Raw genomic sequence first — 19,733 nt, 5'->3', positions numbered from 1 at the left:
GGGCGTTCGGTTTGCTCGGGCTGGACAGTTCTGGCTACCAGTGGGCTGCCAGAACCTGCCAGAACAATTTTGGTCTGGCTGCTCTCTGGAAGTTCTCTGGCTAGCGGACGACTAAAAGAGGCGATGGGCACTTGCCACCATCTTTGTGGGGACTTCACGGATTGCAACACGGGCGCTTGAGGACTTAAATTTACCTCGCCCAGCCAGCTGTCTACGCTCCCATCTTCAGATTTCCTTACTTTCTACTTTACTTTCCTTACTTACTTTACGGTGACCTTCAGATTTCCTTAGGTGCTAACGCACCGTTCCGCATTGCGAAGCGGTGTGATACGAGCAGCGGTGAACCGTTTGAATCTTTGTGTGTGTATGTGTGTGTCCCCAAGGCCTCTTCGCGGCGATGATCAGCGCGTCGCACTTCATGCGTGCATGTTATCTGCATCGTGTTTCACGCAAGTTGTAGACGCTCATTCACACATATTGCAGTATGTTTTCAGTTCATCTTTCTCTGGTGGTGTTCCTTTTCACATATCTCGCGTATGTATGCAGAAATATCTCCTTTTTCTGCAGTTAGCGAAGGCGTTGCAGCTAGCCTGTGTTTGCTCTGTCTCTTCGTCATATGCTTGGGTGGCAGCTCGAAACCGATATGTGTCCGAACTGCAGGCCGTTGATGTAAGAATGCACTGGTTGAGTAATAGGCACACGTACATTAGACTATGTACATTGGTTAATTGCTCTCATGATCGCGACCAATGTTGTTTTTCATATGACACTTTTCGCTGGTCACAGGCAGCATGCATTTTCACACGCCAGCTGCATCCCCAGCTCCTTAGGGTCAAAATGAGGAGCACCATCAGCCACAACAAACTTTCTGAAATCGAAGCCCAAGCAGGTCGGCACAAAATTTTATGCGTATAAGACGTACCCGATATCCTGCTTTTTCATGTCTTGTGAAGTGATGACACAACGTCAACTCATCAATGTCGTCGGTGGGTGACATGATCGCTGCGAGCAGGGATCCTCAGGCTATGGCTTTCAAGGATACAATCACTTAGGCACAATTTTGCGTCTTGTCACCGGACCCATCGGAGGCCATCTGCTGCGCTGCACAAGTTGAGGTTGGCCCAGTGCATGTCCTATGCCGAGTCGTGTGAAATCGGGCAAAAGTGATTGTATCCCTTAGTGCAACTATATATTTTCAAGCTGGCGACGCATAAATGGGCCGACTATGCCGAGCACACGTCAACCTTGCCGGGCGCTGCTATGCTGGTAGCATGTTTACATTCGGCCAGCTGTCCCGGCATTCAATTTTGCGAACTTCGAGCAGGTTCATGTTGTCTTGGTATCCCAGCCCACATGACTTCCTATCAGGACCGGAACTAGCTGGCTGCCAGAACTCCGAAAATCGAAGAGGCCCAGTGCCACCACAAAAAGAAAAGATAGACCAAGACGAGCCACACATAGAGGCCCACATAGCCGAGAGCAACAGGAGGCAACTCACCGCATTGGCATTGCCACCCACTTGCATGGCGCGCAGCTGCAGCCAGGTCCAGTTGGTGTCAAGCTGGGTGGATCGCACAAAGGACAAGTGCACCCCCAAGGAACGATGCACTGCCGAGCAGTCCATGCAGATGAACACGCCATAGGTGACACTAGCCCACGTTGGGTTCTTGGCACCGCAATCAAAGCACACCTGCACAGCAGACAGGCAATGGAAGCCTCTGTACGTAATAAATCTAGGTATCTTAAACTTTGGCTGCACAGAAGTCCTAACAGGCCTCCACCTCGCCCCTTTCCATTTGCACCAAATTTGAATTCAGTTGCAGATTTTGTTTGCCCAAGGCAAACATTGACATGTCTGGCTTTTCCCAGGGATTGTTTTTTACCGCCCTACCACTGTTACAAATTTCTCGCTTAGCGCAAGACATGCCTACACGTATCGGAACAATGCTGTCGCCAATTCTACACCAAAATAATTTTGTGCAATGAAATTGCATGTGCAAAGCGAATATTGACGTACATTTTTGAATGAACATGAGCACCAGTGATTGTGCTGGAATGCATGATGAGTCATGTATAAATAGCCAGCACACTTCACCCATAGATCAGATTTCAATTACTGACAATTGTGCTTATTGCTATCGTTACGCTTTGAGGGTTACTTGTCTTCCTGTGCACAAACTCACCTGTAAACAGTTAACTTCTTAACTCACCCCTTGGCCAGTCTCTTATTCTTCAGTCACAACATGACAATATAATGCTTGTTAGCAGTTTAGAGTGCTAAAAATATGTTCTGTAAATGCCATAATTCTTTGCATGCTGACACACATTTGCCCACACAACTGCTGCAAGTGCATCATACCAGAAAAAGACCAACAGTCCCTATTCGCATCCTTGCCTACCCCTGTCTGTAGGGCAAACAGCATACAGTGTATCACACTGTGAGGAAAGATACACTTACTATTTCACCTATGACTACAGCATACATTAGGTGGGTTGCCAAGACAACCCTTCATTTACCTGTCTGACTAACACTCGTCAATCAATCGATCACTTTGACCAAAAAGTCTTTTTTTCGTAATTGTGAGCCATCCCCCTTCAGTTTGCAAACATTGGATGGGCTCGGCTGACTCAGGAACGAAGTAATCAGAAATCCCATTTGCCCTTGAATCAGCTTAAACTGTGTGATAGTACAAACTGGGATCCTTGTGGTGTAGCAGCCATTATGACTATGATATGCTAAAATCAGCTAATGATATGGAGGAAAGAAACAAAATAGGAGAGGCCTTGATGTAACGTTTTTGAAGCCGGAAATGCAGCCATGTTGGTGTGCCATCTCTTGTTGCACCTCTAAGCAGCTCGCCAGAGCAGATAGGCGGGAACTTTGAATGCTACAAGCCGCTGGTAATGTGTGCTGCTGACGCGAGTCAGAACAGAGCCTACAAAACTTCTGTAACAGTTTTAGTGAAGCAGACGCGCTCCTGTGCTTTTCCGCGGCACGTTGAAGACGACGATGAAAACCCACGCCACGATTACTTGAGTGTGTCTGTTGCTGACTCACAGAAGCTTACACACCACGCTCCAAAGTCAGGGTGTCTCATGAACAGAATCTGCTGCGAGAAAGGCGCGTGCCGAAAAAAACCTAACTCACTTTCAGAGGCCCAGAGCAGCAGCGAGAGCTTCAGGAGCATGGTTGCCATGGCAACGTTGACGTTTGGGGTACCAGTCCCAGTGATGCTTCGAGAAACACAGCAAGTGGCTTCTGCCACACTTTCTCCAATACGTCCGTGCTAGCCGGGGCCTCTCCTATGCTTTCCTTCCTCCATGGCTAATGGTGATGATGATTAAGGACTGAAGTACAGTATTTACAAGCTCTCTATTGAAAGCACCTATAAGGGTTTGCACTTACAGTAAAGGTGTGCATGTTTCTTTCATTTTTTACAACGCTCATTTTTTGCAGAGAACTGATCTGACACCAACTAAAGCCTGCCAGCCAACTGCTATCTTGTAATCCCTTTTTCTGATTGCTTGCCTTGCTGTGTGTAAACTCTTCAAAGTTTCAGCAAGGGTTATTTGGTACAATTAGAATTCCTGCTGTAATGTGCTGCTAGAGTGCATATCCCAAGCAGAAGAATGACTTGCATCAGCTCTACAACCATCACTCACCTGTCATTTTTGTCGCTTTCTTTCTTTGCAGCTGACAGTTTTACATATGTGAGCCTCTCCTGTTCTATTGTGTTCATCCAAGTCTATGTCTAAATTCGTGTCACACTACACATGCAAAACAAATCTATTTTGTCAAGATCATGATGTAATAACGGCACTAAGGACAAACCTGCAATTTTTAATTATAGATAAGTTGCAGATGTTCGTGAGTAAATCCGTTAACCACCGTCAATTAATTTAACATGTCGAAATTATCAAGGAGATAGTCCTGAGTATTGTACCAATCTGTGCATTTCAGCGCTCCCTACATCTGCACTGAAGAAAAAGCATTCACAAGACTTGAAGTTATTCTTTATATATTTTCGTTACATTGCAATCTATGAAACCCTTCTTCTCAGCAGAAAATGCATGTTTATCTTTCTCCTAGTTTCCTCTGCTGCTATAATTACATACTGTATTTAATTCAATCATGGCAGATATATTTTTGAATAAATACTGAATTCATGACATTGGGGTTGGCCTGTATTTAACACTGATTAACGTTAAGCCACGTGATAACCTGAGCATACAGCTGGCCAACCATAATGTGCAAGTACATGATTGATGAGCAACCTTGGCCATGGGAGGGCTTTCCATATACCTTTATCTAAATGACTTGCTACTATCATTACAGATCAGAGGAAAGTAATAATTTCTTCCACTTTGCCTGATAAATTTGGTATGTCTGCTTTAATCCATTAAACCTGCCATCTGACTGTATCGTCTTTGGTATCAGCATGCAATCACAGCTAGCACAGAGTTCAGTGAATACAGCAAGAGTGTCAAATCCGGCTGACCCGTACAAGCATCTGAGCATGCTAATGCATCCATATTTTAACACTGCTATTGTAATAAACTGCCAATGCTAACTGACCTAAACCTGTGTTTAATTAGTTGAGCCCGCTCAAAGAAGCCCGACTACGATCAGCAAGTTAAATTGATTGAATGTGCTTGAAAATGAATGCTAAGTAGCACTTTATCTGCATTGAATTCAATCTGCATCAACTCAGATGGGATTGAAAGTGCTTGCAAGAGTAGACCGCTAGAGGTGCGTCCTTCCACACCATTTCGCCTTATGCCAGCATAGCAGCAGAGATGGATGGTAGTTGACTAGTAGCCGGCACGGCCTTGAAGCTGTTTAGTACCAGAGTTACAAAGTCACTTTCAGTCACAATCGGGCCCAACTCGAATTGAGCTCAATCCGGATCAAGTGCTGCTACACGGTACGGCCACTTTCAACCATGAACTTGCTCGAACCAGGCCCACTATCTTGTACATGTTCGAAAAGCCGACGTTCAGTTTCACTTCACACGATTGTCCAGGCTGCGCCGATATCGCAGCCTAGGCCAATTGCATGAGGCAAAACCGAATGTCTGCTTTTATAACGCATACAAGAAAGCTGCCCAGATCCAGACATTTACAATCAAGCCTCTCAATCCCAATTGTTGGCCTTGCAGTTTTGAAAGTTGCAGACGATCAGCATATGATAATAGCCTTAACCACAATGTCAAAGAAGTTGATATTTTGTTCAAGAAAAGGAGTTTATATTACAATTTTATTGCATATTTTGATATGTGCTTTGGAACCACTAACGACAACTGGTGCTTTTGAGCTCGCACAAACTCGATCTGAATCATTTAACAGTGTAGCAGCTATCATTGTCCATTGTGATCAAGGAATCATATCTGTATCGAGCCTTACTGCAATCAATAGTGACTGTGTGTCACTGGTATAAGCTGTGATGGTTGTGCCTAGCTTTTTATTCAGAGCAGGGAAACCGGCTCCAAGAATAAACCATTGCATAAGCTTACAAGCAATTTGATTTTGGATTATATACCTCTATCTTTCCTCACCGATTCTGTGTCATTAAGCATACAACCATCTTTCATTATGTCATGACACCAGCCCAATAAAAACAGGGACGAAGAAATATGCAAGCAAGGTGTTTGTCTGCTTAAACAGTGCCTTGTTCCTGTCAGTTCTGCATCTTTCTACCATCCTGTTTATTGCGCTGGTGTTAATTATGGCCCAGTATCACCTTGCCTAGTTAGCCAGTCTTCTAAATGTAAAATATTTCACCGCTTTCTGTCGCAGATAAGTACGTCCAAGTTTGCAACAATGTGTAGTGAATCAGTTGCAGACAGTAATTGTGCTTGCCGCTTCATTTTTACTCAACCAGTGAAAAGCGATTGAATATTGCCATGGTTAAGGCACATCATATCGTACAGTGTGACCATTTTTTCAAGACAGACCAATTACAAATATGTGCCGACAGTTTGGTCTATGACCAGTGAATTATGATACCCCCCCCCCCCCCCCCCCCCACCTTTTCTTATTAATCACCTTGATACAGATTACAGCTCCATGTTCGACGCATGTTTGAACGGCGGTGGCGAAGTTCAAAACATCAACCTGGCAGACAGTGATAGCAGTTTACCGCAAACACCAAAATAGTATGGAAATCTAGTGCTCGATAGAAGAACGAGTTTAAAGTGTCCCGGAGGGTTTTCCGGCGAACAGAAAGTACCCGCCCAAGGTTACGCCTGGAATTTGACACGGAAAAGCGGCTAGAAATATTAACGCGGCGCTCTCTGATAGCACAGAAACGCCGGCGTTAAACGGCTGCACACAAGTACACGAAAGCCGACTGCTGACGCGCAGCGCCAGATGACACAGATCTACGCGACACATTCAATCTTAGCCGGATAAGCATATGGTAACCGGACGCCACCGACGCTACCGTTGAGAATAACGACAACGGGTTAAGCGTCGAGCCTTTCGTAAGACCAAACACAGCGGTCTCGAGAATAGGACACTCAAAGCGACGCGTAGGATAGTCGCGGCGGTCGCTGTGCGACGTGTTCTTTCCGAGCCCAAGCGAAAACGATGACACTCAAGAGAGCACAGACCGCGCCAGAGACGTCACAAGGCGCCAGCAAAGACGGCGGCTCGAACAGCAAGTGATATTTGTGGGACCTCGAATCCGCCCATTGCGCGTCTTTACTTTATTCGACTCACCTTGTTCGCTGGTATTGACCGGAGTCGTTTAAAAATCGTCGTTATATCAGATTTACTCGGTGCCTGATCTGCCATGTTGGCCGACTGCTTGTGGTGGCCAGACAGGGTAGACCGGAGAGCGCCGGTTTCAGCGGGAGTGCAGGCGCGTTGTTTTGCTTGTTGGTTCTTTATGCGCATACTCGCTTGCTCGCGCGGTCGCTTGTCATATCGCTTGCGCAACCTTGCGAAAGCGGAGCGATCGTACGACCAGCCGAACCCGTTTTGAGCAAAACCTCGATTTTCTCAACCCCGCAAGTAACGAGCGTTATTTCCCTTCGAGATTCATGTCATTTAACGCCGCTAATGTATCAATCGAATCCGCTAGAACCCCCCCCCCCCCTCCCCTCCCCATCGCGCGAGTCAGTTAATCGCCGTCTTTCTGCAGTGCGCATTCGATCAATGGAAAAAAAACACAGCGGAACTTTTTCTTATTGTGCGTCACAGCTGTTGCGCCAGCTCGCACAAGCAGTCAAGGCGCTGCTAAACCATCATGAAAGAAAAAAAAAACTGAGAAAAGTAACGCGTGCGCACGTTGCGCAGGCTGCATGCATGCGCGTGCGAAACCGCGCAATCTGCATGCGCGCGTGGCCTGCTGAAAACTGCTGTAAAGAAAACATGCTCACCTTTTTTTCTTCTCTATTATTTTAGCGAGCACCGCTAGCACGCGAGATGCTCTCTTCGAATAACGTTTATTTTCGGGAGGCAGAGTTAGCCATTTCTTCCAGAGTTATCCAGCCAAACGATCGTGTGAGGGTCATCCCTAGGATATTCATGTCCTGGCAGAGGATGTCTATAGGATATCCATAGGACGTCATTGTTGTCACTGGGGTATTTACACTAAACAATTTATGTATGTCAAAACTTATGTATATTTTATTATGCTAAATGCTGACAATGTTGTTTCAACTTGTTACATTTATTGCACAGATGTATGTATAATTCAATGTAATGAAAGTATTTTTACAATGACACTGAAAAGTGAGTAAATAATGCACATATGGAAATGAGCTGGCATTCAGATAAATACAATATAAAAAATGGAAGGATATAAAATTGGATGCTCACGATTCAGCTGGTTACATGTTACGTATTATACGGACATTTTATAATTCAAGATTCCAGCTTGAGAATAGCAGAGAAGTATATTTAAGTAGATTAATGTATACATCAGAAAGGTCCTCCATTGACATGCATTATCAAAAAAGGTAAAATGTGGCCACGTGCCTATTTACTTTGCAACACAATTGCAGCAATGCAGTTCTTGCTTATAACAGTGAAAATGGCAATAGCCAACAAGTACACAGTACATGTACATGTTGTTCTTGTGCGTAAATACTGAATGCTTGTACTGTTTTTGTTATTTGCAAACGGTTACCACTGAGCAACATTTGCTGGTAAGATGTTCAGGTTCACATGAAAAATAAGTAGATGTGGTAATAATACTATCACAAACAAATTAAGCATGAACATGTTAGGGGCTAGCAGCAAAGATTCTTATCATTTTCCCATTTGCCACATTATGTGATTTCAACGTGGTCTTTTACTTGCACTCTCACTTTGGGGCCCACACCACTTAAGACTAATGGACCTGTATAGCAAACTGGAACATAGAGTACCAAATTTGTTTATGATATTAAACACAAGAAAAAGAGCACTTGGCCCATCCTCCCTTCTAGATTCTATACATATTATAAACACTATATATTAAGTTATTATAGACACAAACTTACCATCTTGTGTTCCCAAATTGTGTAAAGGGACGACAGATGGCAAATTTGAAAGACATGGCATTACAGACTTGTCAAAAAACATCAAAATGAATACGCTGAATCACTTATGTGGGGTTGCCACTAGCACAATGCTCAAAAGAGAAACATATTCAAGTTTACACGTGCTTCTGCCATCAGCCCACAAGCCTGTCAAGGAACCGCTTGATAACCAGTGATATATACCGCTCTTCCCCAACTGCCTGGAACACTTGTTTTACCAGATCCTCATAGATGAACGGCAGAGGCCTCAAGCACTTCAGACGATGGTCGTCGCAGCTTCCAAAGACAAACTCCTCCAAGGACACACTGTTCTCGTCCATGGGGAACTGCCTGTCTCGGTCAGTGTGGTTGACAACCACTTCAAGGCACTCATCCCAGTCCTCAACCATAAATTCCACTTTGTCACTAAGATCCAATAGCACTTCATTTGCAACCTTGGAGTTCACGGCAATACACTCTTCCAACACCTCTCCCCTGAGCCTTTGTACGTCCTCGAATTCTTTCATGTTCAATCCATAATCAACTTGCGTAAAGTTCAGAACTTGTAGACAGCGCTCTGCAAAAGACAGGAATAGAGTAATTAGAAGTTAGCATTCCATGTGCTTGTTTAACATGGTTATGGTGCTTGCAAAGGCTTCAGATTTATTTTATTCTGTTCGAAATGACTGATAATGTCACTTCTAATGACTGAGAACAGTGCTCAATTTCAGCAACAGCTCAGAGTATTTCCCGTTTTAAACCACTTTCAGCTGTGTGGTGTTGATTTACTGAGAGCAGGGCTCTAGTGTCATATCACATTGTGTACATAACAGGCACTTTGACACATTTGATGTTGCTTAAACACTTATCAACCAAGTAATAAAGAATTAACCAACAAATAAATCCCTATTATTTTTTTAATTTCTAGAACACATAGGTATGCACAGGTGGAACCCTGGTAAAGTCCTTAAAATAACTGTGACGGCTGTATAAATTTTAGATTTTAGTGCACAAAAGTCGTGTAATGTGAAGACGTGGGATTGTTCCCCACCTGCGGCAAGTTGTTTTTTCATCCACTTTCATTGCCATTAATTTATCATTTATTTAATTCAGTCAGTAAGTGCAAGTAATTTCCCCTATGTTTTCTTTGGCATCTTTGTTTGTTGGCTTCTCATGACACGGACAGTTGAGAACGATATAAAAGCTAAAATGGAATACCAACATGCCCAAACTTACATTCTTTCAAACTGTATACAGTTCAGCACAGTCCTAACAAAGAGTGGCATGCTGATAGCATATACCTGCTGCTAAACACAAACCATGGTGTGTGCATTCTCACATCCTTCACACAATACAATATCAAATTCTGAGCATGCAGCATTTACGCATACATTTTTTGTTGTCACACTTCCGTACATTACACAATGTTTAGCAGCTTTACAAGCCGAAACCCTGGTGCAAGGTGCTTTACTATAAATTATTCACTGCATACCATTAAATAATGTGTTCCTATTGATGATGAGTGGTTGTGCCCACAGCACATTAACAAAGAAAATTCGATTAAAGGTTTAGAATCAAGACACACTTGGTTGAGACGCATGCATAGTCATTCTATCTGTTGTGGGGATCTCACATGTGCTCTTGGGACAAAGGAACGACAACACAGTAGTGCAAACAATCAAAAGAGCATTTATTGCACCTTTCATACACTAATGCCTGCTAGCTGAATCGCTATCCACAGTGCATGCCAATGGGCGTGCAACCCATTAGTTTTGCCTACCCCCATGCTAAACAGTGTGTATCATACACCAAGTTTAAAAAAAATCATGGATCATTATACATGAATAAGGCTGGGTTCTTGTTGTTTAGACTGTTGGTTTAGAGTGTTGCTAAGAAACGGCCAGTAATATTTTCATCCCTGACATAGTTTATTATTTAACTAAAAGTAATTATCTGACTAACTGATGTTTCAATTGTCAAGATGTCAATTAGGCAGTTGCAGAGAATCATAAGAGATGTCAAAAGGAGGTCTTTCCAGCAAAGTACACATTGCATGTTTACTTTTTCTGGCAAATAGTGAAAGCCCATGAGATACAAAAAATACCATGCGAATGCGCACCCATGGACACAGAATAGAAGTGTCATCAAACCGTCTCAAAGGAAAAGCAAGTTCATCTCAGGCTCACCATTCAGGGCAGTGCATTTCCTTGATCTTGACACGTAACGATTTCCAAGAGCTGTTCGGCCGTCATGGAAAAAACATGCGTGCTGTTATCGCCATCACTAGGCCCAGTAACAGATGAATAGCTTGCTTTCCCACTGAGACTGTCTGATGGTGCTGATATCCCGTGCGCATCCACCTGAAGCTTTTCATATTTCGTGGGCTTCCTCTACTTGCTGGAAAAAGTAAAGATGTGTACCTTACCTTGCTGGGAACATCTCCTTCTGATGTGTCTTATGATTCTTTACAACTGCCTAATTGATGTCTTATCAATTAGTCTTCAGATGAGTATAGGCTTGGGCTGGTTGGTGAAACATAGTTACACTGGAAGCATAGCGCGCAAAGGACGATCCACAAAGACTAGACGGGACAAGCGTTACTAGACTAGACGCTACGTGACTAGACAGGACAGCCAGGATAGCGCTTGTCCTGTCTAGTCTTTGTGGATCGTCCTTTGCACACTATGCTTCCAGTGTAGTTACCAATTAGAACAATAACTAAAAGAATATTCTAAAAAGAAACATTGGCCATTCAGAAGCAGTTCTAAAAAATTACATTCTGGGGTTATATATGGCAAAACCACAATATGACCATGAGGCACACTGCAATGGGGGACTATGGATTAATTTCGACCACCTGGGGGTCTTTAATGTGCACCTAATGCACATCACAAAGGCACTTTTGCATTTTGCCTCCAACAAAATGTGGCTGCCGTGGGCAGGATTTGATACCACAACCTCAGGATTAGCAGTACGATGCCGTAGCCACTACGCCACCATAGTGGGTCAGAAGCAGTTCTACCTGAATATTTTATTCAAGGAATGGGAAAATAAAGGTATTGCTAGGAAAACAGAAAGGACGAGGGGAACTTGATATTGTTTATTAAATAGTTCTGGGGCTCTATTGATCAGAAAGCGAAACAACAAGTTGTGACACTGTCCTACAGCACAAGCACTTCTCAATTTTGTTGTGACATTGAACGGAATAAGGGCAGAAGGAAATGATATCAGCAGGATAGATGCAGTTCTCAATTTGGTGCCATTTCTTCACACAGCAGAAGGCTCCTTACCGTCTTCGTTCTCATATCTCCGTGCAACGATGCCATTGAAGATGAACATCTGAAACCTATGAATGTCCAGGCACAACTCCGTGGGCAGCAGGCGAACTGGAAGTTTGTTCCGCCTGGCATCTTCAACAACAGCCACAAATTGGTGGTCATCAAATTCCACGACACTGCAAAATGTGTAGATAAAAAGACTATATAAGTAGCCACTCAGGTATAGACTGCACTAAGGCTCTCACACACCTTCAGTTCATTATTATTATTTCACGAAAGAATGAATATAACAGTCAACTGATATTTTCACTGCCTAGTCACAGATGCTTAGCTCAATGCTGAACTTCTTGCATGAGGCTGCAGACATAATTAGGACTTATGACATGCCCAAGTCAAGTACAATTTCACCATTTACCCACCACAGTTTTAGTGGCCATGGTGTTGGGCTGCTAAGCACGAGCTCGCATTATCGAATCCTGGCCACAGCGGCCGCATTTCGATGGGTGCGAAATGCAAAAACACCGGTGTACTTAGATTTAGGTGCACGTTAAAGAACCCCAGGTGGTACAAATCTCCGGAGGACTGCCTCATAATCAGATAGTGGTTTTGGCACGTAAAACCCCATAATTTAATTTAATTTTAACAATTTCACTGTTGATGAAAGCATACGACAGATATTTAGTACAATGCAATAGCTCCTCCTAAGTGCTACAAGAACATCAATAGCGATCATAAAGAAATAATTAAGATCGCTGTGTGACAAAGTTGCTCATATCTAGAATTGGGAAAACCTGCACTGGTACATTAATAAAATCTGGAAACAAAACACCGAAAATCAGGCCACATTCTGGGACAGTGCATGGAGTACCGAGATATGTTCAATCCATTTTGATTGGAATCAAAATGTTTATCATGCTCTTGGCATCAAAACACATGCTGCTTTATTCTCTACCATAGAAATAAATTTTCAAGAATATCTGAAGCGACTGCTCGCTCAACCTGTGTTTTTTCTCTTTAAAGATGTTCTTAAAGTCAGCTGAAGAACAAAAGCTTCACTTCTACAGAGACAAAAGATAAAAGCACAAGTTGCCGGGGGATTTGCTGCAAGGCATATATTATAAAAGAACGTTAAATTTTACATGAAAGTTGTAATTGCCACTCGCTGTTCTTGACTAACGCACCCACTCAATGTCAGGTTGCCTTGTGAGCGACTTGAATTGTGTTTCTTTAGCAGAACAGTTCAACTTTCCTGCTACAGAATCTTAGATATCTAGCTGCACCTCTATGCCATACTGTGCTGTTTCCTGCCTCGCAGTTGAACTCAGTATAAATCCATACATATCAATGGTTCTCTAAGCGGCACAAGTGTGCCCACATATGTTAAGGATGTCAAGCGCATATCATACTTGGAAGGAGGGGCTAAGAGGTCCGTAAAGAACCCAAACAAATGCTACTTTTGTTTCTCGCATTTTATATACTGAGCAGGGCTCGGTGTATGCAACACTGCATTGACGCCCTTTCCTCTCGCCCGTCTTTTTCTTGTTGTTTTGCAGCCTTTTCGGTGTATGAAGCGTGCACCAAATAGCCACAAAACAAGTTTTATTAACATTGCGGGTCTTGAAAGCCACCCGCATGGATGGCTCTTCCATTACTTCACACCCTGGTACAGTAGAACTCGGTGCAGCATGCACTACAGTACACACGAGACATAAAGCATTGCGTGCCAAGGTGCAACGATCGGGTGGACTTACGGCGAACCTCTGACATTTCGTAGACGAATGGAAATGAGTGGCATGAAAATTAAACACTATACAGAGGCTATCTGGAAGCGGACGCATCTCCATCACGAGCCACTGTGGCAGGCGTCGCATGACAAATGATGCACAAGAAGCAAACGTGATACTTTCACAGTTCTTGCAATATTGAAGGAGTTAAAGACCGTTCACAGCACAAGTGATTACGACGCCGTAGAAAACACGGGGAAGGCGGGAGATGGAAATTCAAGTCGATGAGCAAAACGAGAACAAGGTGAAAGCAGGAGCCAACGTTTCGACAAGTGGACTTGTCTTCTTCAAGGCGACATATGGACGCCGTAGGCACATAGGCAGCGGAAACCACTAGTGCTTCCTGCCAAGGTTAAAATATCGCCAGCAGTAGAACGGCAAAGTGAGTATAATCAAGCGCGCACCTACTAAATCACTGGGAACATCATAGAAAACGTGGACAACTGGGACAATCTGTAATATTCCGGGACACCCAAGGTGAATTCTGAAAACCAAGTGCAAGCAGCTTGGCAGATGCATGTATAGGTACGTAGCTGACATAAACATCTGGACATCTTTCGAAACCGCGACATGTACCGACAAGATCTGCTCGTCTCAAGTAGTACTTACCATCCAACGATCTTGACGTACCTTCCTATTTCGCCGTTAAGCACGTCTTTGAACTTAACGAGGTTCATAGCTTCATAAGGACACAAAAGACCCGAGTTAAGACGAAGCGGCTGATTTAACAACACAATTTTAGCTTTATTCTATGATTTTAGCACAAAAGCGGCGTAACAAGCGAAACGAGTTTCCCGCTGTCTTGTCTTGGCTGCCTACGAGCCGGCCTACGCGAGTCTGAATCGCACCACTTGAGGCAGGCTGCAGAAAAGTTAGCGAATACAATTTGAGCCAAGTATTACAATCCGTAGCTAAAGCAGAAAAATTACCCCAACGAACAGCTGTTTGTAGAGAATCTTGTTTTTATTAACGTCAGCATGTGGGCTGACAAAAAATGCTTACAAGCCTTTTTTAACAAATGTTGGGTCACGTGATCAATATTTACCAATGGTACTTTTGAAACGCGGTAAATAACAGTAGACAGGGGTTCTTTTCATAAAGTGGGGTTCTTAACGCGCGTAAAGCGTAAATACACGTGTGGCGCATGGTCAGGGGTTTGAAACAGCAGTTAGATTTTTCCGAATTTTATGAACGAGCATTATTCTTCCTGTCATGAGCGGAGGTGCACTTCTCACTCTGTTAAGCAAGGAAAGAATGTTTATGCTGCACTCTGTACGGTACTTTGTGTTGTGAAAGTCTTGAAAGTTGTGGCATTCTGTTCGCGCTCAGCCTCCAGAGGATGGATGCCCTCTCAGTTCGCCGTCCCAAACGGGGCGAGACCGACGAAGAACTGATGCAGATGCAAGAAGAGTTTCTGAAAAGTGGCGAAAAACCATCGGTGCAGCTGGTACGAACAGAACGGACGAACTGCGAGTCGAAAGCCAGGGCGTCCGTCGCCGAACCAAACGAAACCACCGGTGTTTATAACCGAAAGCCGCCACTAGCTGCTGGGGCAAATGCCACTGGGGCAGCCGGCGATAACTCAACTAAGGTGGACCATGTGGAAGTGGAGTCCGTGCTGTGCGATGTCGTTGTAAGAGATCATCTCGTATACGCGCATGTAAAACCATCGCGCTTACTAATGTGTTGGCCGTAACACATGTCGCGTTAGATGTGTTAATTTCTTTCGTGTTCACCTTAACGCGTAATTTCTGCGAAAGTGCCAATTTAAAAAGAACATTTGGTATATCTTGCTTCTTGTATTTACTTATGAGTGCTTGGTTCGGCACAGTCCACCATAGTACATGACAAACGATAGCTTTGTGCTCGTCCTTCAATGACCCACACTTCGCGCATAGTTTCGTTTTTAATCATCCTCATAATCATTAACATGACTGGCATGCAGTGGATCTGTTTCATGGCATGAATAATTTAGAGCGACAGCGCAAATAGAAGAAACACGAAAACGTTTACCACCCCTTGATGATTGAGGTGTATCACAATATGTAACTTCGTGTTGTTACATGTATTTTCTTTTTTTCACATTAAAACAGTCATCTTCAACACGTGCTATATTCACATGGAACACAATAAGTGCGTCAATTCCTTATCGGTTTCATTATCTGAAATGGAGCTGTAATACCCCAGTAATTTCATTCCTGCCACACAACGAGCCCTAGTTCAGATCATCGGTTCTGCCCTTGAACCTGCATCTTTGTACGTGCAGACAGCCCTGCCCTTTAGCTTTCCAGGCACACTTCGATGTCTTGACGTTTTCAGACATTGCTGCTCCTGCTGCAATAACTCACCCCCCCCCCCCCCCTCCGTTTACTCCTCTCATAGATTCAAGCCCCCTGCCAACCACGGCTCATTCATCTATGTCATGGGTACATTAAAAAGCCCTAGGATGTCAAAATTAATGAGAGCCCTTTGATATGGTGACCCTCACACCTATTGTGCAGTTTCAGGACGTTAAACCCCCACAATTCAATTCAACCGTCCCCGTCAACTGGTGCTGCCCTTGGCAGCCGCTTACACTTTTGCCGTTATGAGTCTTCATAAAGAAATGCCACCATTTAGTCTTTCCTTGTCTTAACGCCACACACTGGCAACGCCAGCAGGCGTTGAAGCCCTTTTGTTGTCTCATTCCTCATTTCTCCTAAGTGGCTTCTTTGTACTTATTTGCCTTCTCCTTCCTTTTATGTGTTTACCACACTAAAAAATATATAAATAAACTGCCATTGAAAGCCTAGCATGTGTCCTGTAGTTCTCTCTTTGCTTGTCCTAAATTAATCTGGAGCGATCCCACTACATCTTTCGTAGCCTGTGTGTGGACATTAAACTGCATAAATTGTTTTCTTTTTCTTTGTTTCTTTCTTTCTCTTTTTTATTATTCGCTTGTCCCATTTTCTTCACTAGAACAGTGTTTAGACTCAACCACAAGCAATTAGCCCAGCCTTTTGCCTTTATAATAGTGCCTGTGTTGCTGAGCACTCAGAACAAAACATGTTCAATGTGGTTACCATAAAGAGTTGATTTGGCATTAGCCTATGATAACTGACTGATTATTGCACTATGTGTAATGGTTGTGCTGACAATGGGCAGGGCCACATGAAAATATGTTGAAGCTAAGTTTCATTTGGTTGGTCATTTAGTATGTGTATTGATCCCACAAGCCAAGCTAATAAGAATACGAATGGATGTTTTTGTGCTTATACAGGAACACAGTGTTAACAAAGATTTCATAAAGCCACCATCGGCCACAATAGCACCATTTCCTGAACCTACGAGAGTTTCGGTAAGCAAACCTTATTCTCTTTTTATTTCAGATGTGTTTACATTCAAAGTAATAGCAGTTTTGTATTTACGGTACCTCATTTCTTCATATTTTTACCCTTCCTCATTATTCTCCTCTCAAAAACTTAGCTTTATGGAAATCCTTGCTGTTATTTACTCAGTTTAATTCTATTCAGTGGAAACACTCCTGCCAATAACACACCGACTTGCCCAGATACAAGTACTCTTGGTCTCTCTCTCTCTCTCTCTCTCTCTCTCTCTCTCTCTCTCTCTGTTTGTGTGTGGGTGGGGGGGGGATCGTTCCCCACGTGCGGCCAGTTGTTTTTTCATCCATTTTCATTTCCATTAATTTGTCATTTCTTTAATTCAATTAGTAAGTACAACTACTTTCCCCTATGTTGTCTTTGGTATTGTTTCTTGGCTTCTTATGATATGATTAATAAAACTTGGGCCTATTGGTTCCATTTCTTCTCATTCATTGCATAATGAGGGTCTTGAAACTGGCAACACTGATGCCTTCAGGTAGCCTGTGGGTTTATTGACCAATTGCCTTCACACAACAGGATCACTTACCTGTGATGCCTGCAGCAGAAAGGGTGTTCCAAATCCCCCACCAAGGTTTGTGAGTGGTGGCGTTGGCTAACGTTCTCACAGTTAGTGCTAGTAGTAAAGCATAAATACCCCAAAAAGTTTATAGGAAAACGGCACTGCGATAGCTCAATTGGTAAGAACATCACACGTAATGCAAAGACGTGGGATCGTTCCCCACCTACAGCGAGTTGTCTTCACCCATTTTCATTTCCATTAATTTATCATTTCTTTAATTCAATTAGTAAGTACAACTAAGTTCCCTAATGTTGTTCTTGGTGCCCTTGTTTGTTGGCTTCTTATTAAAAATTGGGCCCCTCGTTTCCATTTCTTCTTGTTCACACACACACACACATATCTGCATGTGTGAACGAGAAGAAATGGAAGCAATATATATATGGGCAAGCATCATCCAGAGAGCTAGTTAAGGACCGGTTACTGATGCACAGACAAAAAATACTGCATGAATCTGTGTAGCCCTCTCAGAAAATCTTTTTGGCTCACAGACGTGACGCTTCCCTGTTTACACCACTGAATCTACTGTTAGGGCCATTTTTAACTGTGGTGATTGGTATTTCATAGAGATACAGCGTGATTCCTTCATTCTGGGCATTTATGGCATAGTTTGTTGCATCAATGTTTAATGCAGGGTGTCGCATTGCAAGGTCGCAAGAGCCTCTTTGCATCAAGGTTGAAGAAGCAGAGCCCGACAAGTCAACAGCATGATGTGCCAAACTTGCCACCTTCAGTGTCAACATGCCGCTCGGCCCTGTCAAAGGACGATTACGAAGCCGTGCACTTTGAAAACCTCGGACGTCTAGCTTCCATGTCACATGAAGAGAAAATGAAAGCACGACAAGAGCTACTTTCTCGGCTGGGTATGCCTTTGTCCTCTGCCCCATTCATGACACTGCGATAAACCCTTTTCATAAACAGCAAGGTAGCTTTCATGCAATGCACCAAGCACAAAACATGGCGGACTGCATATTGGCAACCGGAGTTACGAGAGTGCTTCTTGTGTGATTTGTTTTGTACATAGACTACAGGAAATTACTTGGCATGCAGTTAGCATTATGCTTTTAACACTTAATTGTCGCTTTATGATGAGTGTTGCCTCCATATTCTAGGCATCTAGGTTTGTGGGAAGGCCACCCTAACAGTTTCAAAGAGAATCTATTGTTGTAGAAAGGCTGCATGCTTGTAGGCAGAACGACACTATGACTCGTATTGTTGAAAAGTGTCCAATTGGGAGTGGGGGAGGGGGGGGGCATGAAGAGCAGACGAATGTCTTATCTCTCTGCCTCTTCTGTGCTTGTGAAACTTTGAACATATAATAGTAACTTTTGGCAAGAAGATCTTCAAGTATTCACCTTGTCGAAAATAAAATTGCTCGTCACTGGAGCTCATTGTAATTGCCCAGGCTGCCTGTGTCTGAAAATTGATGTATATGTATCACTTACTGAGGAGTCTATCCTTTGCTTACAGTGAAACTGATGGCACAGTTGCTGCACCCTTTATTATTTCACATTGTACACTGTGCTGAACACACTGTAGCTCATCCGGGCAGCATTTAACAAACATCCTGAACAATTTCTTTTAAGCTGTCTATTGCAGATGGTAGCTGGATTCCACTTCTTCAAGTGCATTATTTGAAGAGATCGAATTTAAACATTGCCAAATTCAAACAAAGGTCTAATTAGTGTAAATATGCACATAAGAAAACTTATACAATAAAGATGGGGAAAATGTTAATGCATTTTCTTGAATAAATTTGACATTTAAAAAGTTACAAGGTTTCTGTGATGACCAGAGAAAACAACATTACTGAAGCTGCTTCTACACATTGCATTTTGTGTAGTAAAAATGTGGTGCATTACAGTCTAGATATCTATATGCATATCACTTCTTTCTCTTCAATAATGTAACATATATGCGCTTTAGCAAGAGGAGTAGGTTTGATAACTTGAATGTTTCACTGTCTCTTAGACCCCTCAACAGTGGCATTCCTGCAATCTCGACGGAAGCCCGTGGACTTGGACAGCTCAAGAAGGGGCCATGCTGAGCAGGCTTCTGCCAATTGCATCCAAGTCTCAAAAGATGGGACACGTAATGATGCCTCACCAAGTACAAAGCCACAGAAACCAGGTACAGTTTAACTATCATTTGATTCAATCTTCAATTGTTTGGCACCTAGCTATTTTTCATACAAAAGACGATAAGGCTTGCTCTTCACTGTAAAG

At 43.2% G+C, this 19,733-nt stretch overlaps 3 protein-coding genes across 6 annotated transcripts in view; 1 reads left to right on the top strand and 2 right to left on the bottom strand.

The window, feature by feature from the left end:
- Nucleotides 1-6,832, bottom strand: part of ArfGAP3 (ADP-ribosylation factor GTPase activating protein 3) — a 34,013-nt gene extending 27,181 nt beyond the window's left edge. For both annotated transcript variants that reach the window (XM_050192777.2, XM_050192775.2), the window contains exons 1-2: nucleotides 6,721-6,832; nucleotides 1,499-1,690 (exon numbers count right to left, since the gene is read on the bottom strand). In XM_050192777.2, coding sequence (XP_050048734.1) covers nucleotides 1,499-1,690; nucleotides 6,721-6,795 — 267 coding nt within the window. In that variant the 5' untranslated portion in view covers nucleotides 6,796-6,832. The remainder of the gene's footprint in view (nucleotides 1-1,498; nucleotides 1,691-6,720) is intronic.
- Nucleotides 6,833-7,604: 772 nt separating this feature from the next.
- On the bottom strand, nucleotides 7,605-14,395 carry LOC126545082 (uncharacterized). Of its 2 annotated transcripts, none has more exons than XM_050192778.2 (3): nucleotides 14,179-14,395; nucleotides 11,798-11,961; nucleotides 7,605-9,084 (listed from the first exon to the last, which is right to left on the bottom strand). In XM_050192778.2, the coding sequence occupies exons 1-3, from the start codon at nucleotides 14,244-14,246 to the stop codon at nucleotides 8,663-8,665; spliced, it is 654 nt and encodes a 217-aa protein (XP_050048735.1). In that variant the 5' UTR covers nucleotides 14,247-14,395; the 3' UTR covers nucleotides 7,605-8,662. The 2 variants fall into 2 exon arrangements, with proteins under 2 accessions (XP_050048735.1, XP_054934183.1); XM_055078208.1 differs by having other exon boundaries at nucleotides 14,200-14,395.
- A 224-nt stretch (nucleotides 14,396-14,619) lies between these two features.
- LOC126545080 (RNA polymerase II-associated protein 1) overlaps nucleotides 14,620-19,733 on the top strand; it is a 38,948-nt gene continuing 33,834 nt past the window's right edge. For both annotated transcript variants that reach the window (XM_050192771.3, XM_050192772.3), the window contains exons 1-4: nucleotides 14,620-15,202; nucleotides 16,829-16,906; nucleotides 18,143-18,371; nucleotides 19,480-19,638. In XM_050192771.3, coding sequence (XP_050048728.2) covers nucleotides 14,909-15,202; nucleotides 16,829-16,906; nucleotides 18,143-18,371; nucleotides 19,480-19,638 — 760 coding nt within the window. In that variant the 5' untranslated portion in view covers nucleotides 14,620-14,908. The remainder of the gene's footprint in view (nucleotides 15,203-16,828; nucleotides 16,907-18,142; nucleotides 18,372-19,479; nucleotides 19,639-19,733) is intronic.

The sequence above is a fragment of the Dermacentor andersoni genome, chromosome 10, assembly GCF_023375885.2.
Source record: "Dermacentor andersoni chromosome 10, qqDerAnde1_hic_scaffold, whole genome shotgun sequence".
NCBI lineage: Eukaryota > Metazoa > Arthropoda > Arachnida > Ixodida > Ixodidae > Dermacentor > Dermacentor andersoni.
The sequence above is the reverse complement of the archived record's forward strand: the minus strand, read 5'-3'. Positions and strand labels throughout refer to the sequence as shown.

Excerpts from the sequence above, each read along its gene's own strand:
- LOC126545082 (XM_050192778.2), bottom strand. The coding sequence starts at position 14,246 with ATGAACCTCGTTAAGTTCAAAGACGTGCTTAACGGCGAAATAGGAAGG. Across the intron at positions 11,962-14,178 it reads TACGTCAAGATCGTTGGATG|TGTCGTGGAATTTGATGACC; the intron begins GTAAGTACTACT and ends CACATTTTGCAG. Across the intron at positions 9,085-11,797 it reads GAGATATGAGAACGAAGACG|AGCGCTGTCTACAAGTTCTG; the intron begins GTAAGGAGCCTT and ends TGTCTTTTGCAG.